The following is a 23,306-nucleotide window of genomic DNA, read 5'->3' as shown; positions in this document are numbered from 1 at the left end:
TGAGTTCTTCAAAGCTCTCTCTTGATTCTCCCAAGAAGCCCGTTGAACATGGCAAGACTGAACATGGCATCTCCTCCCCCAGCTCCAAGCCCTTGGCCAGCTCCTCTTATTTCTCCAATTCAGACGAGGCACCACCGTTCCTGCACCTTCTCAGTCCTCAAGCTGTGGTGAGAGTGGGTGCCTGCAGTTCCCTTCTCTGGTTCTGTCCTGGCCTTTGTGCCTGGACCATGCTGCTCACAGTGGTCTCCCATTTGGTGTTTCTTCTGCTCCTTGGTTTCCAAGACCGCTAATGAGGGAGGGTTCTCTGGTGGTCACATTAACAGTGTCATCGAGAGAGATGCACCTGACCAGAGCTGGCCCATCCCACCCCATGACTGCTGACATGGGACCTTCCCATCCAGCCCCCATCCATGCATCTCTACCCACGGCAGGATGTCCCCCACTCCCTGTGATGCTCAGTTGACCGTGAGCACCGTTATCCCAGTGGGAGTTAGTGTGTCCTCCATGGTCCAGATGAGATGCTGCCCACTCTCCAGCCCACTGTTGTTCACCTCCTCATCCCAAGGCCCCCACACTGGGGACATCCAGTACTATGTTTGCGTCACCAGCCCCCATGGCCCTTCTACTTAGCCTTGTCCTGCCATGAGCTGCAAACCTGCTTCCTACCCACTCCGCTAGGTTCTAACCAATAAAGGTGTTCAATAAAGGTCTGTTGAGTTCAATGGCATAAAATAGCCCCATGCCCAAAGCCAACAAGCTCATAGCATCCTGGGCAGACTCAATGAGCCATCTGTCTGGTTAAACCTTGGGAAGATGAGCTTCTCCACATCGATGCTGAAGGGGAGGAGCTCCTTCAGGAATGGGGAGCCATGGAGGTGTATCCTGCCCAACTGCCTTTCATTGACTGACACGGCTATTCCATTTCCTGGGCATCTTGTCTATGTTCTTCATCGGCACCAGTGGCCCATATCTCAACACATCTCCTCTGCGCTTGGCTTTGCTCAGAACCCCCCAGCCAGCCTGAGGGTGCTGTGTGTGTGTGGGGGGGGTGTACTTGTGTGTGGGTGTCACACCCTTGATGTGCTCTCTTCTGGGAGCTGAGAAGCTGATGAACTCACTCACCGTTCACAGGTTTCTCAAGTGTGTGTAATGAGAAAACATCACAGGAAGAGGGAGGGCACTAAGGAGAAAAGGGAAGTCTAGGGTTGAAATGTCTCGGCAATGCAATCAGTATCCTCACTTTCTGACCAGGCAGAGAGCCATCCAAGAGAACGGCCAGATGTTGGAGCGCCGGGAAACTGAGAAAAAAAACAGGTGGCCGGAGCAGAGCCTGGTGTGGTGGGGTAAGGCGGTTCCCTCCATTCTCTGACCCTCAAATGTGCCCTGTCACTAGGGTACCTATTCTTGCCCCTGTTGCTGGTGCTGGCAGCTCAGGCTGCAGGTCAGGGAGCACCTGGGGGTGGGAAATGGGAATCTCCGAATTAAGGCGCCCAACAGGGAGGTGGGGTCACTCCAATAGCATGTGGACACTGCATCGGAAGGTCTGAATTAGCCCCAGGGATTAGCCAACTTGCACTGGGAGCAGGTTGAGCCCCTCGTGCGACTCTGTATGTGAGCATTAGAAGCCACTTTGGAATTACTCCAGAGGCTTGGATGCATGCGGTCGTCCACACGGGGAACCACTGGTCCCTGGATCCTGGGGAGGCACTTTGCTGGCAATCACTTATCTTAAACCCCCTGGCTACCAAATGCAGAGCTGCTGGCTAACCTGGGTGACTGGTGTCTTTGGGGACCACAGCATTTCATTCCGTGTGTTGCCCGGGCATTGTGACCGATTACGTCCCCCCGCCCCTTCCAAACTGCAGGAAGCTCAACATCCAAGCTCATCCAAGGGATGCCCACATACGGGCAGCACCTGCGCCGTCCCAGGTCTCTGATCTGACCTAGTCTGGCAGATGGAGCCGGCATCTATGTAGACCTTAGGTTTATAGAAAGGGGAAGAAAACTCAGTCTGGAGAAAACCGAAAGAAGAAGGGAAAGTGGGTAGTCAGTGGACAAAAAATAGCAAAGTGAGGTCTAAGTTTTCAGTCATATGAAACACAAACCCCAGGCAAATCTGCAGAGCAGAAGGGAAGAATGGGGAGTGTCGGCTCCATGGGGATGGGCTCCTCCTTTGGGGGGATGGGAATGTCCCAGCTCAGGTAGAGGTGATGGTTGAACACTCCAGATGTGGTAAAGGCTGCTGACTTGTATGCTTTCAAGGCGTGAACTTTATGCCACGTGAATTTCACCCCCATTTTTAAAAATCAAGGCAAAAATTAATTAAATGAAGCCTAAGACCTCCCTGGACTTCAGTTTCTCATCCACTTGAATGAGGATCCTAGGAACTGCCTCCGAGGATGAATGTGAGCGAGAAACTAGGAGCCAAGCGGAACGTGCCTGTGTTTGGCACGCCCAGGCGATGGAGAAATCACGGTGCCGATGACTTCACGCTGCCTGTGAATTATCCTCCACGGGGTTTGTCAGTCACCATCGTTGGCCAAGAGCCCCCATGCTGTGACTGACCATTTAATTAAAACAGCAACCCTTGCTAGATCATCTTCCAACAGTAGGCATGTGATAACGTCGTTGTTTGGTTTTTTGGTTGTGTTGTTTTTTGTTTTTTGTTTTTTAAGTCAGGTTTACAGAAGTTTATGCTTTTGCTCCATCATGATGAGAAGCAAGTGGAGTTCGGTTTAGAGGAAGTGGAATGGGGAACTGTCCGGCTAAGGGCGTATTTCCATGCAGATTCCCTCTGGTGGGGCAGGGGTGGGGGGTGGGGGGGGTGTGCATCCACAGGCACCTGCTTCATGTACAGCCCCAAAGCAGGTACTATGGGAGGCAACTTGAAAAAGGAGGAGAAAAGCAGATTCCAGAAGCTTATGGAGGTGAATGGAACGAGGACTCTCCCTGCTTCACTGCATTGCACCACCCCCTCCTCATTAAGGGCAGCTCCGCTCAAAGCCAGGGTGCTCACAGAGATTGCAGACGTGAAAAGCAGGGCTGAGGCAAGGCAGGAACAGCAAAGGGGAACTGTGGAGTCAGCCCACATGAGGAAGGGTCCGCCCTGAGAGGCTCTTGGGTGCAACATGGAGCCCCCCCCCCCACCCAGGGCCAAGAACCCCCGGACAAGACCCAGAGAAGGGCTGGGTGCAGCAGGGTCTAGCTTGCAGATGGAGGAAGCTGGGAACTTCCCCCATAGCACTCGAGTACAAGGTGTGTGGAAGGCAGGGACGTTGGGACAGGTGTGGTCCATGGTTTTTATTTCCTCTTTATAGGTTTGGGGAGGTTGGGAGGCAGGAACCTGAGGCTGGGCGCTGCTCCCCAGGTGCACTCTGGCACAGGTGTGCACACCTGGTTTGGGGAGCTGGATGAACTCTGCATCACTGGGCTCCAGCCTCAGAAGCTGGGGCAGGGGCAGGGGGGAGAAGGGGCTGTAGCATCTAGACAAGCCAGCTGACCCTCAATGGACAGGCAAGCCATCAGTGCACAGGGTGGGTGGGAAAGGAGGCAGGTGGTGAGGAGATATACAGAATGAACCTCACAGCTCAGAGGTCTGTGGGGGCAGGATCAATGAGGTAAGGGGATCCTTTAGGTCCTACAGAGGGCAAAGGAGCCCCCTGGGTGGGGCTAGACATCAAGGAGAGGAGGAGCCCAAATGTGCTGAACTGGCTGCATGTGGGAGGGAGATGTTGTGTCCTGGTGGGAGCCAGGCTTCAGGGGAGCCTGGGGAAAGAAGAAGAGAGTCCGTGAAGACAGGCACCAACTGAGAGGTGAGGACATGGAGGTCCATGGGGTGGGTGTCAGGGGTGTGATGGCTGATCTCCAAGAAGCAGACACCAGACAGGATGAAATGGGGAAGGAATTGGTGAGGGAGATGTCTGAGAGGGAGGAGGAAGGGAGGAAGGCGGGAGGGAAGAAGGGAAGGAAGAAGGGAAGGAAAGTCGAAAGGAGGGAAGGAGGGAGGGAAGAGAAACAGGAAGGAAAGAAGGAAAGAGGGAAGAAATTTGTGGTCATTTGTTCCGTTGGCCCCCAGGAAGCTACTACACCAAGATAAAAGAGACCTTGTTTAGACCGATCGACTCTATAAACCCAAGGAAATTACAGAAAACATGATTGTGCATGGTAAAAGAGCGAGAAAGGAACCTCCAAGAAAAGACAAGTCTTTATAAGGATGAGGTCACAGGGAACACAAAGAGATGAAGAGCAGCAGAGACAGTAAGCGGCCAAGAGGAAGAGAAATACTTAGAGAAGTAAGACCCCATTACGAATCACAACAACAGCCAAAGAACAAACACCAGTAAAAATACCACCAGGGCAATGGTGGACAGACCCAAGATGCCACCCCGGACCCAAACAGAGCATCAGGTGTTCTCTGTTGAGGGCAGCTTTATGGGACCAGAGCCCTTTGCTTTTGTACTTACGTGTTTAAAAAGTTTTTAATAGACTTTTTTTTTTTAAGAGCTCTTTTAGATTTACAGAAAATTTTAAGTGGAAAGTACAGGAGATTCCCATATATGCGCTTCCCGTTTGACCCAGTCTCCACCCCTATTAATATTTGGCATCGGTGGGGCACATCTGTTATCACTGATGGGCCAATATTGATACATTATTATTGATTAAAGCCCACAGTTTACGTTAGCGTTACTCTTGGTGTTGGACATTCTATGGGCTTGGACAGATGTATAGTGACATATATCCATCATTAGTGATATACAGAGTAGTTTCACTGCCCTAAAAATCCCCTGTGCCCTGCCTGCTCATCTGTCCCTCCCCCAAACCCTGGTGAGTCCTGGGTTTTGTGTTTTTTTTGTGTGTGGTTTTTTGTTTTTGTTTTTTTCTGTCTCCATAGTTTTTCCTTTTCCAAAATGTCATAGAGTCTGAATCATACCAGATGTAGCATTTTCAGACTGGCCTCTTCCACTTGGTAAATGTATTTAGACATCCTCTATGTCTCTCTGTGCACTTACCCTTTTCTATTTTCCTCTCTTTTTTTAATATCCTTTTTGATTGCTGCAAAACTCAAGTTTTTTTAAAATAGAGGAAAGAAAAACTCAAAAAACTGTTATTACTGTAACGGAAACCCGACCTATCATTCCTTTTTCTTCTCCCCCAAAAATCCATTCTAAAAACACTCAGGGCATGTGTCAACTATACCTACATTAAAATTTTTTAAATAAAAATGTAAAAATTTAAATTATTCAGGCAAAAAAAAAGAGAGTCAGAAGAATGAGAAACTAATCAAAGTGGGTGTAATATTCCCCAAAAGCATCTTAATATCACTGAGACGTGTCAACCATGGCTTCAAGGCTCATCTGAACCATGAGTCAAGCTTGATAGAAGGCAGACAGGTAGATCTGTAGGGTAGCATCCCGGGGCAGTGGTAGTATTTCTCCACGCTGTGTGGGGGATTATTTTGCAAACTGCGTCTCTCTCAGGAAGTTCATCCTGGAGAAAAAAGAAGTCGGCGGTGGGTGCCTGTTTTGTAGGTCTTGTGGGCTCTGGAGTAGGTGGACAGCCCAGGCCATTCTCTGCAGGAGGAATTAGAATCCCAGTCTCTGACACCTGAAGGCTTAGCCTGGGGAAGGGCTTGGGGAGCCTGTGCTCCACCCCCAACCCTGGTTAGAGAGGGAGGGATGTGTCCTGGAGGCCAGGTGTGTGGAGCCAGAGCCTGATGCACGGTCCAGCACCTTCAGAACAACCCTGCCTGACCACCTCCACTGTTCTTTTGTGGACAATATGCCCATCAAGTGGCTGCCCATCCTAGACTCGGCCCTAAGACTTAGGGAGTGGATCTTGGTACCTGTGGTGGACAGAATACCATCCCCAGAGACGTCCACATCCTGATCCCCATGTGCTGGAGAGAATAATGGCCCCAGAGACATCCCCCCAGGTTACAGACAGGAATAAAGCTGCAGCATGTGGGCAACTTGCCCCAGTGACACGGAGAATGACAAGGTTGGCTGGAGCCCCGTGCCCATGCTGCAGGATAGGCCCTTGGTTCTACCCCGCCCCGAGGCTGGCTGTAACCTGGAGACCCTTTGGCAGCCAGCGGTGACCCCCGGCTGGCCAGGTTAGTCGGCTGACCATCCGGCTGGGGATGGTCCCGCACTCGTCCCCAGAGAATCCCCCCAAGAAGACCTCCCCGGGCCCCCCTGCCAAGCATCCCCATGAGAGCTGATTTCCTCAAAGTGTGACCGTCTGTTCCTGCAGGTTTTCCTCAACCTTTGGGCAGCCCCATGGGACTCTTGGCGACAGCCGTCGTATTCTGCATGCTGCCGGACCCGGTGTTCCTCCGGACTCTGGAGCAGCAGGGTAAGGGTGTGAACCTGTCTGACCCTTCTCTGCCTGTCTCATTCCTGTGTCCTGTGTACCTGGGGACACATCCTGACGCCTGAGTCCAACTGCATGGGCAGAGATGTTATTGCCCAATTAGGTGAAAATGGAGACCAGGGAACAGAGATGTCAGGCAATGTGCTGGAAGTGACACGGCTGGTGAGAGACAGAGCCGGGAGTCAGACCCACACCTGTCTTTCTAAAGGGGGCTCTGAGTTTAAAGTATGGACACCCGTCTTTGCCACCCCAGGAAAGGAGATAGGGGGGCAGTGCGAATGGCTGTCTCCCCGTCCTCCACACAGAGGACCTATAGGAATCTTTCTTCACTTGCACAAAATCCATACGGTCCAGCCTGGCCCTTCTCCTGTGGGTTTTGCATATGGAACTGATAGACTATCTGCACTCAGGAGCCCCCAGGTCCAGGGATGGGCAGGAGCTAGCTCAGCGCAGGGAGATGTGCTCTGGATGCATCCGTGCCATCAGATTTCCGTTGACCGTTGAAGACTCTCTTGGTTGAGTATGAACTCAAGGGCAGATGCAGCTCTTGCAGGACCCACAGGCTAAGACCAAGGCCCATAGGACTGTTGGGGACAGAGGATCATTGTTGTCTTGCGCCAGGAAAGTAGGAAAAGTCTCCAGGAAGCCAAGGGGGTGCCAGCCAAGGGTGGAGGGCCAAGAAACTCAGGAGGTAAGTGACTTATTTTCAGGCCCTGGGGACCTGGAGAGAGGTGGTCCCTGTGCTGGGGGAGGTGTGGTTGGCACCTTAAATGAAGGAGGATGTGGGTGTGAGACACCAAGCACAGAGGCATGCGGGCTGAGAAACTCAGGATACAAATGGACAAGGGGCAGAGGGTCCTTAAGAACAGAGCTCTGGCCCACCACCTGCAGCTACCTGCCCAGGGGACCAGCCCTCATCTATGGGGACCAGCCCACAGAGCCAGCCTGGTGTCTCCACGTCAGACGAGCAGGAAGCCAGATGTCCATCCCCGTGACAATCTGAGAAGCTAAACAATCCCATCTGGAACAAAGGGGTTCCGAATGACCAGGACTTGATCAGTAACCAATGGCTTCCCTATGTGTGGACCCCACTTCCTATTTAGGACCAAGCAGAGAAACCAGATATGGTCCCCTAACGAATTCCATATGATGCCCTCCTTGTAGTGAGCCACCTGCATCTCCCGCACACCCACAGCCTCTGCTCAGGGCACAATCAAATGTTCCCCTTCATCCACTGTGAAACTTGCGCACTCCCCTGTCTGTCCTTGATCTCTGACAAAGACTAGTGATGGTGGCCAATGTCCTCACCACAGCAGGCTCTGAATAAACAGCCTCTGCCTGCTCTGACTTGGTAGGTCTTGCCTTACTTACATGGTAGGCATCTTCACATGGAGAGAAGGCACGGAGGTCCAGGTAGGAAGAAGAGTTCGATAAGGGGGAGAGTCCGTGCATGTGCCAATGCCCTGGGGCCATGTGGGGGGACAGGGGAAGGGGACAGCATGTCCCCCTCTTGACCTTTGCTTACAAGACATGGGATGGGTCAGCAGGCAGCAGGTAGAGGCAGAAAAGGGGTAATTTCTGAATCCGGTGGTCCTGTCTTTCAGATCTTCCAACTGTGGAAGGGGTCCCCAGTCTAAATATGAGGTTTGATTCTTGGAGAATGGAACTGAGTTGGGACTGCAAAGAAAACACTACCTACCTCGAATGCGTGATGATTCACAAGGAGAACGGGCCGATCGAAATCACAGTAAGATGGATTTGTCACGGACAATTGCTGTCTTTTACAAAGCTCTCATTACATTAGAAACAAGGCAGCAATAGGTGGAAACAGACAGCATGTGTGTGCCCCTGGGGGACACATGTAGGAGCCATGCTTCTGGGTGCACCAGGGAAGCAAGTCCTGGCCCGTGTCCAAGAGGTGCCTGGTGGCCTGATTCCCTGGGGGGCTGAGAAACTCCCTGGAAAATGTCTTTTCCCAAAAGGAAAGGGAGTTCAGGGCTCCCAGGGCAGGAGCCCCAGCCCAAAGCTCCTATGAGGTTACACCTGGTACAGATTGTAGGGTGGGCTACTTGGGGACGCTCAACCACCCAAGGAAGATGAAATGACGCAGGCTGGTGGGATGGGGGATCCAGGGCAACACAGGTAGATTCCACTAGGGCACCCAAATGCTCCCAGAATTTCCAGGCATCACTTTCAGGGACCGTCATCAAGGGGAAGACGAATGGCTTATTCTGTGACTTTCAGGCTTCTGTACCCCTTCAAAGGGTGTTGTGTAGGGGAACTGCCCCCCCACCACCAGAAACAGCAGCTTCTGCTCAATTGATCCATCAAAAATCATCCACGTGGCCGACTTAATCCCCAGAAAGAAATAGTTGGTCCCCAGTGTTCCATGAAAACAAAGTTACCAGACTGAACAGATACAATGTAAACATGAAGCCTGGGGGGGGGGGGGAAGGGGGTATGAGACAGGACAAGAAAATGGAGTAACATAGAAGAGCATATGTTAAGCTCCATAATGCTTAATGTGATGAGACATCTCGCTGCTCAGAGTGGTGGTCCATCACCATCACCTCAGAGCTTTGTTACAAATGCAGAATCCCCCGCGTAGAACATGCTGAAGCAGAATCATTTTGACAAGATCCCTGGTGACTGAGGGCACACTGAAATGGAACCTCTATTCCGACCTCCCAGACACTGTAAGACTACCCGAGTCGAGGTCCCACCTTCACGTGGGCATGCCGCCAACCACCCAGAGAATGTACATGGGTGGTGGTGGCATCTTGGGGTCAGTGGAAGAACAAACAACACGGAGAGGAGATGAAAAGAAGAGTTTCCTAATGCACTGGCTGGTTGCATCTCTTTAGCCCCAGGAGAAAGAATGTCACTGCAAGTTTTCGGATTATTCTCTCCATGATGGAGTCACGCTCATGGTTAAAGTAAATAGCACCCAAAGACTGATTCCAGAAACACTGGTCTACAATAACTCAGGTAGGGAAAACCTCACAGTGATCCTTCTGAACGTCACTAGCCTCAAGGTAGATCTCTTCCTTTTTTTTTTTTCCCAGCTTTATTGAGCTATACCTGACACCTAGGTATTATGTATATTTAAGGTATATAGCTTAAAGCTTTGATATACATATACGTTGAGAAATAATTACTGCAATTAAACTATTATCCCTCCCTTCAGCCCCTGGAAAGCACCATTTACTCTCTGTGTCGATGCATTTGCCACGTGTTGGCTATTGTGAATAATACTGTGATGAACATGGGGGTGCATAAATCTTTTTGGGATCCAGATTTCATTTTCTTTGGAAATATACCCAAAAGTGGGATTGCTGGGCCATATAGGAGTTCTGCTGTAAATATTTAAAGAAACTTCCATGATTTCCACAATGGCCGCACCAACTTACATTCCCAACAGCAGTGCACAAGGGTTGCCTTCTATTTGCATCTTTGCCAGTATTTATCTCTGCATATATATATATATATATATATATAGTCATTTAGCAGGTGTGAGATAATAGCTCATTGTGATTTTATTTGCATTTCTTTGATGATGAGTGATGTTGAGCATCTTTTTGTGTAGCTGTTGGCTATTTGTCTTCTTTTGAAAAATGTCTGTTCAGGTCCTTTGCCCTATTCAGTTTGCTTCAGTTTTTGTTGTTTTCGGTTTTTTCTTTTTTGGGGGCTTTGGGTTTTTTGTTGTTGAATTGTTTGAGGTCTTTATATATTTTGGATTTTAACCTTTTATCAGATATATATGGATTGCAGATATTTTCTCCCATTCCATAGGTTACCTTGTCACTCTGCTGATTGTTTCCTTCACTGAGCAGAAGCTTTATAGTTTGATGCAATCCCAGGTGTTTATGCTCAACTGAACCAGCCAGGAGCCCCAGGATTATTTTTTTAATTCCTTTCTTGAATAGGTCATTGTTAGTGTATACAAATGCAACTGATTTTTGTATGTTGATTTTATATCCTGCAACTTTATTACCTTTATTTATTAGCTATAACGATGTCTTTTGTTTGTTTAGTCTTTAGGTTTTTCTACACATTATGGTCATGTTATCATCAAATGGAGATAACCTTACTTCTTTTTTAATTTGGATACTTTAATTTCTTTTTCTTGTCTGATTGTTCTGGCTAGGACTTCCCATACTATGTTAAATAGAAGTGGTGAGAGTGCCTACCTTGGCTTTGTTTCTTACCTTACAAGGTAAGCTTTCAGTTTTTTGGTTTTTTTTTTTTTTTTTCCCATTGAGTGTGGTGTTAGCTATGGGCTTTCCATGTTTGCCCTTTATTGTGTTGAGGTAAATTGCTTCTATACCTATTTTACTGGGAGTTTTTATCATGAATGGATGTTGAATTTTGTCGAAGACGTTTTCTATAGCTACTGAGATGATTATGTGATTTTTTTTCTTTCATTCTATTAAAATGCTACCACACATTGATTGATTTGCATATGTTGAACTATCTTTGCATACTGGGGATAAATTCTACGTGGTTACAACGTGCAATCCTTTTAAAGTGCTGTTGGATTTGCTTGCTCGTATTTTGTTAACGATTTTTACATGTATATTTATTAGGATATTGGGATGTGATCTTTTTTTCTCATCCCTTTGGCTTAAGTATCAAGGTGATCCTGCCCTCATAAAATGGATTTGGAAGTGCTCCCTCTTCTTCTATTTTTTTTTTTTTTTGGAAAAGTTTAAGAAGGATTGGAGGGGCGCCTGGATGGCATAGTCGGTTGACCATCTGACTCTTGGTTTCTGCTCAGGTCTTGATCTCAATGCCATTGGATTGAGGCCCGAGTCGGGCTCTGTGCTCAGAGGTGAATCTGCTTGGGATTCTCTTTCCCTCTCCCTCTGCCCCTCTCACTCATGCTCTCTCTCTCTCTCAAATAAGTCAACAAATCTTATAAAAAAAGGATTGAAATTAATTATTCTTTGAATCTTTGGTAGACATTCCAACTATGAAGCCATGTGGTCCACTTCCACAAATTATTTTGTCTGTGTGTCTTCTCAGGTGGGGAGTGCACAGCTGCCCAGAATTTCTCCTGTTTTATCTACAACGCGAACTTCATGAATTGCAGTTGGGCAAAGGGTCAAGCTGCCCCTGATGACGTCCAGTATTTTTTGTATATACGAGACTCGAGGTAGGTATTGATATCATGTAGACAATCCTGAGAAGTACAGTGGGGAGTGGGGGAAGCCCTGATTGTCCTCTGAACAGTTTGAATTTTATAGAGGAAAAAGGGGAAGAGAGTGTCCTCATTACATAGAAGACTCGGGAACCCACGTGGGCTGTCACCTGGAAGACCTCTCAGGATTAGCGAACTACAATTATTTCCTGGTGAACGGTACCAGCCAACGGACAGGAATCCAGTTCTTTGATTCGGTTTTGTCATGGAAGAAAATCGGTAAGAGCCACGTCCTGTGGTGTCAACCGATGCTTAACAGGTGACCCGAACAGAGTTTGTGGGAAGTTTGGAAGAATGGAAGTGTATTCTCTCTCCCAGTTCCGGAGGCCAGAGACCCCGAATCAAGGTGTTGCCAATGGTTGCTTCCTTGCGGAAGGAGACCAACCCATCCTTTTACTCTGAATTAAACGGGGTGACAAGAAGTGCCTACACTGCTAATGGATCCCCACCCCCACCGCCCTGAAGAAGCGAGGGCTCTTCCAACGCCCCCATAGCCTCCAAAAGCTGATCCTGGCACTGGGACAGCCCAGCCAGGCAGGGGTTTTGCCTGCAATCAGGCAGTGAAGCCCGTCCAGGACAAAAGGGAAGATGCTCAGACCAGGAGATGGAGGTTAATACTGACCTGTCTGTGGACCTCCCCCATGGAGTGGCATGCACAGCCTTCTCTTGCCATTTTGGGGGACGCTGTTGGCAAACAGATGCCAACTCTCCGGTTAACCTTCACAGGCCACTGCCCACCCCTGCTCCCCACCTCCAGGCTCACCTGTTGGGGAAGCACCAGGTGCGTGTACCCAGGCAGTTAGCAGGTGTTCTACCTGTGTCTCAGGGTCTGCATTTCCTGCTCCTCGCTGCAGACCAACCTCCCATGGCCCTGCCTCGGCCACCCTCCTTCCAAGGGAATCCCCGCCTTTCTTTTTCCCTCCCCATGTTTTTAACATTTTTACTTAACCCAGGAAACCCCAATATTATTTCAAACTTTAATCCTGTGCAGTTGTGACTTACAATAAGAAATCCATGTTTGGTCTCTGTCCTTTTCTGGCACACAACTGACAAAACCCTAGGAATTTCCCGTGAGGGGAGCGGTAAATGTGCCTTTTGTTATGTTAAGGAGGTGACAGCTGAAAAGCCCCTATGGATGGGCCTTGGTTGCCAGGGGAACTAACTGGGTGATCAAAGGATTGGAATTTTCAGTCCCCTCCTGTGAACCTCAGGGACCGGAAGGGGGCTGGTGGTTGAGTTCAATCCCCAGTGGGCAATGATCTGATCAGTTGTGTTTCCATAAGGAAGCCTCCCTAAAATCCCAAAAGGATGGGGTTTGGAGATCTTATATGTGGGTGGACATGTGGAAGTTTGGGGAGAGAGGTGCACCTGGTGAGACCATGGAAGCTCCACACCCTTCCCCCACACCTGGCTCCATACATCTCTTCATCTGGCTGTTCCTCAGTTACAGCCTTTTAAAATAAACCCGTGATCTAGTGAGTAACATGTTTCCCTGGGCTCTTGTGAGTCACTGTAGCAGGTTAATGGAACCCGAGGAGGGGGTCCTGGGAACGTGCGATCTGTAGCTCGTGGGTCAGAACCACGGGTGTCAACCTGGATTTGTGATTGGCGTCTGACCCAGGGGGTGAAGGGCCGTCTTGTAGGGCTGAGCCCCCTACCCTGTGGGATCCGACGCCACGTCCAGGTAGATAGATCAGAACTGCGTTGAATTGTAGGACACCCCACCCGTTGTCTGAGAATAGCTTGAAGGTGGGAAGGGGGGACTCCACCTGTCAGAACTGGGTGCAGAATCCTACATACACCTCACAACAATGAGCGAAGAAGGACCCCCGTCCTGTTGTGAGCTTGGAGATCCAGTGTGAGCTTCCCAGTGACTGTGCAACATTCGGTGTGATCAGATACACTGGATGTGAGCTTACAGCCAAGTGGCCCTTGAAGGGTCTCGGGAATGGAATTAGCCCACGGGGTTGAGATCAGAACGCATGCTACCTAAGTGGGATCAGACCCAGAACGCCCATTCCGATCGTTGGTGGAGCCCACCGTAGGCGGTCACGTTGTTGGAGGACACTGGAGCTCCTTGGTCTTTCCAACATGCAACCTGTCCTCCCATTGGAAATCATGCCTTGGGTGTCCCCACGGTGGCCCCGTCCCTGCCCAGTGCCCGTATTTCCCTCCTTCCCTCACTTTGGGTTCCCTGCAGCCTGCCTCGTCCCCAGGAGGCAACACTCAGACCCACTCAGACTCGGGCCTCGGGGTGACCCCTGGGAGCTGCCCACAGAAGCGGGTCTGACCTCCGTAGCCCAGCAGAAGCCCGCTGGTTGAGGGGAGTGTCCTGGGATCTCGTTACAGAAATATATAGCCCGCCCAACAATATCAGCGTGCATTGCAACAAGTCCTACTGCGTGATCCGGTGGGAAAAGCCCAAGACCCGACATAAGCTGTCCAACATGGAGTTCAAATACCAGCTGAGCATCCAGAAACAGGTGAGTGGACCCTGCCCCAAGCAGGACATCATGCCTCGAGGAGCAGAGGGCAGCAACCCGGGTGACCTGCCATGAGGGCCCAGGTCACGGGAGATGAGCAGGGCTGGGTGATGCCTGGGGAGGAACACAGGGGCGGCTGTGCGGGACAGGATGTCCTGGGCTTGAGGGTCACCACCATGGCCAATCCAAGAGAGGTGTCCACACACCCAGCTGGATCCTAAAGCCTTTGGCGGTTGTTGGAGATCTCCAAGCAGACGCAGAAAAGAGAGGACCTTCTGCTACTTGTCCACTCGGACCCCACCTGGAGGGGGCAGATTGTCTGCGCCACATCCACCTGGATCCAGTGTAGACAAGGGGGACTCTCTGCTCCATGACCACATGGACTCAGTGGAGACAAGGGGGACTCTCTGCTCCACGACCACATGGACTCAGTGTAGACAAGGAGGCCCCTCTGCTCCATGTCCACATGGACCTTTATTTGGACCCATCAGCAGCTGGGGTTCAGGGATGAAGCATGATCAGGGTTCATCCTCCCTCGGTGAATGAGTCCATCCCCACCGTCCATGTGACTTGAGCAGAAGGATGTACAGGGGGACCTCTGCCCTTCACGTGGCCCCAACTATTCGGGTTAACCCGTGAGCACACTCAATGAATGGATCCTGTAAAAATCTTCAAAATGGAGAAAAGCAAACTAGTTTTATTTATTTTTTTTTTAGAGCACTAAGGAGCACAGTGAGGATCAACTGGTGAGTTAAAACTCTGACCCAAACTATCACCCTGTAGTGTAACTGTCCAATGTTACTCAAGTAGGCACGTGAGCCCCGTGGTGGCCAAGGTGGGGCGGGCAGTGAGTGGGAGAGTGGCGGCTCCCAGAGGACGGTCCCATCAGTGATGTAAAGGCGCTCCCAACAGTCCCTCTGTGGGAGAGGGGCTCATCTGGGCATATACCTGCCCTGTCCCCTTTGATGAAATTGGTGACCACCTGTGTTGGTCAAGAGCTTTAAGGAGATTGCGTGTTGGTCAAGAAAATACTCCTTTGAGTTTTAAGGAGATTATTTCTTCCTTTAAAACACCTCTTAAAGATCATCAAAGTCCTTTATGGGGGCGTGTCCCAAGTCCCAGCACCACCGTGACCTCAGTCTCCTCCTCCGTCCAATGGGGGGTTTTCACCTGGTTAACGTCCTTGCTGGGACATTACCCACCGGCGGCTGTGCTCCTGTCCTGTGTACCTGCTGCATGATTTCTGCGTCTATGTGGACAAGCACCCCAGGAAGGGGTCTGTCGCGAACGTGGCACACACTCACGGTGCTGATTCCCTGAAGCTTTTGGGGCACAGACGGTGCATTAATCTTGCACACCACGTATTTGTAGACAGCACCAACGTTTCGCACCGTGAGGGCCCGGTTCTGCTTCGCTAGCAAAATGGCCCCTTTCCACGGTGCTTTTTCCATGTGCTTCTGGAACCATCATCCGTCCCACTGGTGCCACCGAAAAGACACACCCAGCCCCTCGTTTCTGAACATAGGACACCCCGCTCTCAAACTTTCTCTTTTGTCCAAAGATTGAGGTGCCTGGTAATTTGGAAAATAACTACAGCTTCCCAAGTCCGGAGCCCAGACCCAAGCATACTGTGAAAATAAGGACCTCAGACGCGCGGATCCAGAGGTGGGGTGACTGGAGCCAGCCCGTTGAGTTTGGTATGTGTCCCGGGAGCGTCCCTAAGTTCATCTCTGAGCCCTTCCCATCCCAGTGCTGGCCCTTGTCCCTGTCCCCGTCCCCAGAGACTCCTAGAGGGAAGACTTCCCCGCCCACGGGTCTCCATGGGACTCAGGACCTTCAAAGAAAGGCACAACCCACCCAGCCTCCGAAGGGGCTGCCTCAGCTGGAAATGATCAATCACTCCTGGTCCCCATCAACCCCGGTCCGGTCAGGATCCCAGCCAGGGGAACACTGACATCAAAGTCGAGCGTGTTTTGGCCTAATCAAGACGTAGCTACTCATTCCAGGGAACTCAGTTACCAACACCTTCCACCACCTTCTTCCCTGGGACCTTTATGGGTTGGCACGCATTTAATGGTCTGGACCAAAAGCCACTTGGGTAGTCGAGAAATCTGCATTTCCACACTAACCCTCCCTCTCAAATATTTTCAAAGTGTTTCAGCAAGCATTTTATGCATATAATTTTATGGATTTTTTTTTTCCTGATCCAAAAATGGAGACTTTAACAAGGGCTGGTATAAAATGTATGTGAAATGTTGATCTAGAGGTAAAACATAAGTTCAAAGAGATGGGATAGTGGGTTCTTAGCTATGACTCCAAAATGAGGAACAACAAAATTAAAAAAGAATAGGTCAACAGGTGTTCATCAAAAATAAAAACTTGTGTATCATCTGATGGGACTGGCTTTTTGTCTTGTTTTGTTTTTGTTTTTAAAGATTTTATTTATTCGACAGAGAGAGACACGGCGAGAGAGGGAACACAAGCAGGGGGAGTGGGAGAGGGAGGAGCAGGCTTCCCGCGGAGCAGGGAGCCCGACGCGGGGCCTGATCCCAGGACCCCGGGACCGTGACCTGAGCCGAAGGCAGACACCCAACCGACCGAGCCACCCAGGCGCCCCAAGGAACTGGGTTTCTTACTTGGATTTTTAAAATTGGACTCTTTAAATAGTAACAGATAAAATGTGCCCTGTTACAGAAATAACGAGTTGTAAAAAGTGCACATTCCAGATGATAAGCACACGGAAGACCTAATACTAGCCGTGACGTAACTTTACTCAAACCGTATGCCTGGAAATGTGTTACTTTGGGAGGGAGGGGGTCCGTTTTTGTCCATTTATTTATTTTTAAATTTTTTTCTTCATTGATTTTTTTTTTTTTTTGGTCCCATTTTTTTAAATCGGGTCGTCACGTTGCCAGAGCGCGTTATGGTCTGGACATTCATGAAGTTGCTTTGGCTCACGGAGGTTTGCGGGAAGGCTTCGGGATGGGCACCTTGCTGCGCATTTCCCTCCCGCTCCGAGCCTTTCTCGTTAGCCGTGAGCCGGCGAGGGAACGAGCAGGCCGTGCGCTGACCGTTCATCCAAAGCGGCATGTCCCCCTCTCTCCGCAGGTTCCGAGGAAACCGCGCCCAGCCTCGTGCCCATCTATGTGCTGGTGGTCCTGGGGACCCTCATCACTGCCCTGGTCCTTGGCTGCCTTTTGAAAAGGTAACGGCCGCTGGTGGGTTGACATCCTCCTTGCAGATGGGCAACACAGACGGGGCGCTGGTTCGGGTGGAGCTCAGGGAGCCCACTGGTGTGACAGTCCTCCAGGGAGGTCTAGCGGGCAGCCGACGGGGGCTTTGTCCTGAGCCCTGAAGGGCAGCCCTGGATGCACATTCTGGGATGCTTCCAGGCCCCTGGGCCATGCTGAGCCTACCCGTCTGGGCCTCACATTTCAGGTGGACACTGGACCTCCTCCGAGGGCTTGCGTTCAGTCCCACTGAGCTTCCCCTTCCTGGAATGCCTCCCCCCTCAATCCCTCATCTGGCCCTTCGTTTCCCCCTATAAGTCTTACCGAGTCCCGGAATCCTCGGGGCCCGCCAAAGCCCACTCCCTTCCCCGAGGCCTCCTGGGAGCCCAGCCCGAAGCTTCACATCCACACCTCACTGCTTACCATCAGCCTCTCCGTGGGCTCGTCTGTAGGCAGCTACCGAGTGTTCTCAGATGTGTGATCTCAGCACCAAGCAGGGCCTCGGGGGCACCTCACAAATGCCTCTGAATGAACATGCATACGGGGAAGAATTAATTCTTTAGTTGCAAGCAGATTGCACGGCATGCTTTGCAAAGCATGGAGAGTTTTGCCACTGGTGATCTTCCTGCACCCTGTGGGGACCCAGGGGGTGTCCTCCTGTGCGCACCCCTCGATGCCCCCACCCCCCCGTCCTGGTTGGGCGTCCTGTGTGCATTTCCCTCAGGATGGACACGCGTGGCTAACTGCACAGGGATGTAGCCTAAGGACAAGGACTCTGCCCTGTCTGCTGGATGCTGCAGTGGCCGCATGGCACCACCCCGTGCTCTGGAGACCCTGGACCTGGGGGCAAAGGGAAACAGGGGCAGCCCCACAACCTGCTGCCGGAACGGGGATGGAGCGCGTGCTTTACCCAAGGACAGTTATCTTAATGAAAAGCTGTTTGAGTTTCCTGTGGCCACAGGGGAAAAAATGACCACAAACCAGATGGTTTGAAACAACAGAAATTAATCATCTCCCAGCTTTGGAGACCAGCAGTCTGAGATCCAGGCAGGGCCGCTGAGATCCAGGCGGGGCAGGACCCCTGAGATCCAGGTGGGGCAGGACCCCTGAGATCCAGGCGGGGCAGGGCCGTGCTCCCTCCCAGAGGCTCCAGGGGAGGGTCCTCCCTGCCTCTCCCAGCTTCTGGGCTCCAGGCGTCCCTGGGCCGGTGGCCACGTCCCTCCCATCTCTGCCTCCGTCCTCACGTGGCTTCTCCTCTGTGTTTGTGTTTCCTCTTCTGTGTCTTATAGGGACAACTGTCATTGGATTTAGGGCCACCGTCATCCAGGATGAGCTCATGTTAACTTGATTACAACCACAAAGATCTGATTTCCCAACAAGGTCCTGTTTCCAGATTCTGGGGCTCAGGACTTGAATATATATTTTGGGGGGGACACTACCGAGCTCAGCAGAAGCACCTCCAGGTGTCACGGAATGCGGGGTGCTTTCCCTTGGGTAAGAGAGAAAGCAAACGCCCCTCTGAAAATGCAACAAGACTCCGATGTTTGGCAAAAAGGAAGTCTGCTGTTGAAGTAAAAACGCTAGAAATAGGGGGCAAACCCTAAAGCCAGCACATAGACAGAAACCTGCAAGACCGGAAACGGTGCTCTTCTTCACAGTGGGATGGATGTAGGACGGACACGTGCCTTGTGATCCGAGGGACCCTGGGCTCCCCCACGCTGCCTGTGACTGGCCACATCCCCCCGTCCTATCCCCGTACCCGAGTGACCGAGGGAAGGTTCTAGAAAGATCCTATCACTATGCGACCCTATTGCTTCTCCTGTTGGTTCATCTGTCTCAGATTTGAGTTGCCCTGCTGTGAGCCTTCCGCGAAATTGTTCCACAGCCGGCGGCCCCGTAGGCGTCTCGCGCCGTGGGCAGGAGCACGTGTCCCTCCTCACTCTGAGAGGGACACGTGTCCTCAGGCTCTTTCCTTCACACGCTTCCTGTCTCCCCAGGTTCCTCGCGTCACAGAGCTTCTTCCCACCGATTCCGCACATCAAAGACAAATGGAACGATACCCATCAGCCTGACCACCAGGTGGGTAAGGGTGGAGGGCAGAGCGGAGAACCAGGACGGGGGGGGCAGTGCCCCCGGGGACTCCCCTGCGTGTCCGCCCGAGGGGGACCGTGCTGTCCTTCACGGACGATGTGGCTGGGATCCCGTGTCCTGCTCGCCGGCCGACCCTGGGCATCAGGGGTTAGGGTCTTCTCTGTGAGGTGTGTCTGGGGAAACTGGGGGTGCCCTGGGGACAGAGGCAGAGGCGGGGAGAAGGGGTCTGGCCTGATCTCACGGAGGGAGAACCCGAGGGCGTCCAGAAGGACCAGGGAGGGCGAGGGCTCTGCTCCCCAGACCCCGTGCGTGCACTCGTCACCTCTGACCGGCCCTGGGGCGGGGGACACGTTTCCTCCCACTGGCAGCTGCAACTCTGTCCAGGGCTGCCCCACAAGGGGAGTCCCCACTGTCTGCATCATGTCCACCTATCTCCGTCACCCCCACCCACAAGCCAGACAGACATCTCGTTTCCTTGTTATCTCAATGATCAATATCAGCAATGTGATTGTATTATCATACACCCTGACCCCCTCCCCAGTCCAGGATCCCACCTAGCTCACCAGACTTGGAGAAGCCCCCTTCCCCTCCCTTATGCCCCAGGACCTTTGCACCTGCTAGCGCCTCTGTCCAGATGTCCCTTTCCCAGGCGTCTCCACGGGCGGTCCCGCTGATGCCCCCGCTACAAGATCTCACTCCCGCTGGGTCCCCGGTTCCCATCTACACCCCGTGGCCCAGTACGGTCCTGCTCGCTGGGCTCCTGAAACCCCTAACACCCCCACCCTCCCTCTCCTCCTCAGGTCATCTGGGAGAACTTCACCTCGGACACGGAAAAAGGTGACAACGAAGAGATCCTCACCGTGGAAGAAGTCACAGTGGCCCCGGCGAGCCTGTGAACTGCAGGGACGCTTCCAGCCCCGGAACATTCTGGAAGCTGCTTTTTTTTTTTTTAATTATTATTGTTGTTGTTTTGAGCAATTATTTATATAGTGTTCTATTTTTTTACTCTAAAAGAATGTGATATTTTGCAAAGATGCTTGTAGTCGGAGGGATCGTTGAATGCCCTTGGATCCTGAACCCGTGATGCACCTGCTTCTCCCCCAGGGAAACAAAGAATTCTCCCTTACATGATGGTGGCTCAGGTGCCCCCCTGCCAGGAGCCAGCAGGGCTGGGACGTGGATCTCTGGCGCGTCTGCTGTTGCCGTGGGAACATTGCCTTCCCCCTGTTTCTCCGCCAGCTGCAGCTCAGCCCCGTATGGGGGCCGTCTGAGGGTCTTGAATAGTTGTCTCCCCTGCAAAGTCCCATTTGCTACCTAATGTAGCATGTTCACAGACTCCAGGAATCGGGGTGTGGACATCTTTGGGGACATTGTTCCATCCACCACGTGGGGATTGGGACGTGGACACCGTTGGGGAGATTATTTAGTCCACCACTCAGGAACTGGGTTGCGTCTACCACACGGGGATCAGGACGTAGACGTCTCTGGGGACATTATTCCGTGCACCACATGCAGGTGTGTTTGGGGGCATTGCTCCATCCACCATACGTGGATCGGGACTTGGACACTTTCGTCTGCAGTCATGGGCAGGGATCGGAGGGGTCTTCTCGCAATGATCCTGAAACCAGCTCTGCACCTTGACCTTTGAGACACGGCCACCCCCATGAAGGTAAGTAACGGGGAAGTGTTTAATGTGGGTCTTGTTGAGACAAGAAGCAAGTCCCATGCGGGGAGTGAACCGTGAGGAACCGCATGGTGTGCATGCAGCGGGTACCAAGTACCAAGTTTAAGAAGCCAGCGAGAGTGTCCTACGGAAACCACGGCTCACCTAGGCATTGGATTCGTTGATGAGGATGAAGCTCATGGGGAGAGCAAAATGTATTGGGAAATATAGAGAGATACATAGAGATACAGACACGGGTCTATACATAGAGAAATATACATACAGAAGAGAGAGTGAACTGTATATGTGGACACATACACAGAAACAGACACAGAGAGACCGGCAGATACATATTTAGACAAATAGGTACAGACATATATATACAAAAAGATACATATGAAAATGCTACACAGACCGATCTCAAGGAAGTGGCTCTTGCGATGGTGGCGCTGGTCCGTGTGAAACCTGCACGGCAGGTGGGCAGGCTGGAGACGCAGGTGACAGGTGATATTGCACACCCGAGGCAGAATTGCTTCTCTGGGAAACCTCGGTGTTTGCCCTTGGGACCATCACCTGATTGGACAAGGCCCACCTCCCTGTGAAGGAGCATCTCTTCAAGTTAGCAGCTTGTAGATTTTTTCTTTCTTTCTTTCTTTCTTTCTTTCTTTCTTTCTTTCTTTCTTTCTTTCTTTCTTTCTTTCTTTCTTTCTTTCTTCTTTCTTTCTTTCTCTCTTTTCTTTCTTTCTTTTTTTTTTTTTTGCTTGTGGATTTGGTTTTTTTTGGTTTTTGGTTTTCGGGGTTTTTTTGTCCCACTTGCAAAACACCCCAGCTGAGTGTTTGATTGAATAACAGGGGGCTTGTCACCTATCTGTGTGAACACACAAACAGATCCTCATGGAACCATTTCAAGCGGGAATGCATTGCAATGTGCTCTGCAGTGGGTCCCCTGTGCATGTCCCAGGTGACACGCACCAGGGCAATGGGACCCTGCTCCCTATGGTAGTGCCCCACCACCACCACCTGTGCCTTCCCAAGGGGCTCCTGTGTGATCACGTTGGTCCGCCTAGGGTGGGGGGCCCTACCCCAGGAGCTTTGCTCTGCAATTTGCTCCTGATAAAGTTTCAGGGAATAAAATTACATGCTCAGGGCCTGCAGTGATCCCCCAGCTGCTGAACCCCACTTCAGAGGTGTCAGGGGTTCACCTCAGTCAGCTCACCAGGAAATGAAAAGAAAAAAAAAAAGCATTGATTTACAGCATTTGTTGCCTCCCGTGTTGCAGATCGTCCGATGGCCTGACAGCAGCCCTGACCTCTCCTGGGTGTTCAGCATGGGCTCCCCGGGTGCGTACTAGGTGGTTCCAGCTTGCCCCTGCCTCATGGGTTCCGACAAGCACTTCCAGTGAGTCTTGTCCATCTGTCCGTCTGTAAGATCATGCACATGATGCAGGAAACCTGTTTCCCTTCCTTCATGTCTATGAAACACCATCACGCCTTCACACGTGGGGGCGTCCCTTCAGGCCAAGAATTGTCCGTGGAAAGTAAATGCTGCCCAGAGTCCTGAGGGACCAACCTGGCCTACAGGATGACAGATGCCAGCCCAACGGAGGCCGACAGCAGAAGACAGGACCTCCACGTGGCAGGAGTATGGCTGGCCGCCCAAGGGGCCCATGCAGGAGTGTGAGGGGTAGAAGCACGGACGGCACCATCAAGGCACTTTGAAATTTTGTCCTGGAGTGACCCAGATGGGACCAGAAGATTCTATGCACAGAAAACAAAAAACCAGGTTTCTGTGAACAAAACTATCTGCCGGCAAACAATGGATTCGGGAGAATCTAAATCACATTGGGAAGTAGAGACATTGTATTTAGCCTTTCTGCTTTCTATTCCTGTTTTCCTTCCCCGTTCTGCCTCCCATGACGCCCTCCCCTCTAACCCCTAACTGCTATAAAAGAGTGACTGCCTGCCTTTACAAGCGGTTGTGGTATCAGTCATTATCACCTTAGTATGAATTGGCAGCCACCTTCCCAGGCTCCTTGCATTTCATTGTCAGGTGTAAGGGTTGATGGTTTTGTGAGGTTTAAAGGAGTCTAAACTCAGGGGGAGGGGGGTGGTGGAGAGACTTCTTTTGTTCAGGAGACATTTTCAGTGTCCCTGGAATAACCCCGTAGGAAAGATCCCCTGGTGAAGTCCTCGACTGGAAGATGGGTGCAGTGTCGGGGCAGGATGAAACTCCAGGAGAAGCAGTTTCAGGTGCAGAGGGACCCTAAG

General features: G+C 51.3%; 1 protein-coding gene across 6 annotated transcripts; it reads left to right on the top strand.

Moving 5' to 3' along the window:
- Window positions 1–1,227: 1,227 nt before the first annotated feature.
- Window positions 1,228–23,010, top strand: CSF2RA (colony stimulating factor 2 receptor subunit alpha). 6 transcript variants are annotated; one of them, XM_028115012.2, is made up of 13 exons: window positions 1,229–1,343; window positions 6,253–6,354; window positions 7,977–8,119; window positions 9,237–9,360; window positions 11,398–11,527; window positions 11,619–11,791; window positions 13,922–14,055; window positions 14,772–14,801; window positions 15,617–15,752; window positions 17,164–17,260; window positions 19,283–19,364; window positions 20,177–21,045; window positions 22,319–23,010. In XM_028115012.2, the coding sequence occupies exons 1-12, from the start codon at window positions 1,280–1,282 to the stop codon at window positions 20,270–20,272; spliced, it is 1,311 nt and encodes a 436-aa protein (XP_027970813.2). In that variant the 5' UTR covers window positions 1,229–1,279; the 3' UTR covers window positions 20,273–21,045; window positions 22,319–23,010. The 6 variants fall into 6 exon arrangements, with proteins under 6 accessions (XP_087885018.1, XP_087885017.1, XP_027970813.2 ...); XM_028115015.2 differs by lacking the exons at window positions 1,229–1,343; window positions 6,253–6,354; window positions 7,977–8,119; window positions 9,237–9,360 and adding exons at window positions 10,557–10,588; window positions 11,150–11,203; XM_088028892.1 differs by lacking the exons at window positions 19,283–19,364; window positions 20,177–21,045; window positions 22,319–23,010 and having other exon boundaries at window positions 1,228–1,343; window positions 16,509–17,260.
- The last annotated feature ends 296 nt before the right edge of the window (window positions 23,011–23,306 follow it).

This window comes from Eumetopias jubatus, unplaced genomic scaffold (genome assembly GCF_037043125.1).
Source record: "Eumetopias jubatus isolate StellerSeaLion01/CBP00866 unplaced genomic scaffold, mEumJub1_p1.0 scaffold_11, whole genome shotgun sequence".
NCBI classification, from domain to species: domain Eukaryota; kingdom Metazoa; phylum Chordata; class Mammalia; order Carnivora; family Otariidae; genus Eumetopias; species Eumetopias jubatus.
This window is presented reverse-complemented; position numbering and strand designations above follow the sequence as displayed.

What these genes read in the sequence shown, in the direction of transcription:
- CSF2RA (XM_028115012.2), top strand. Translation starts at nt 1,280, where the DNA reads ATGTTGGAGCGCCGGGAAACTGAGAAAAAAAACAGGTGGCCGGAGCAG. An exon ending in TTTGTCATGGAAGAAAATCG is followed by an intron (nt 11,792 to 13,921) that starts GTAAGAGCCACG and finishes ATCTCGTTACAG; the next exon opens with AAATATATAGCCCGCCCAAC. An exon ending in AGCACAGTGAGGATCAACTG is followed by an intron (nt 14,802 to 15,616) that starts GTGAGTTAAAAC and finishes TTTTGTCCAAAG; the next exon opens with ATTGAGGTGCCTGGTAATTT.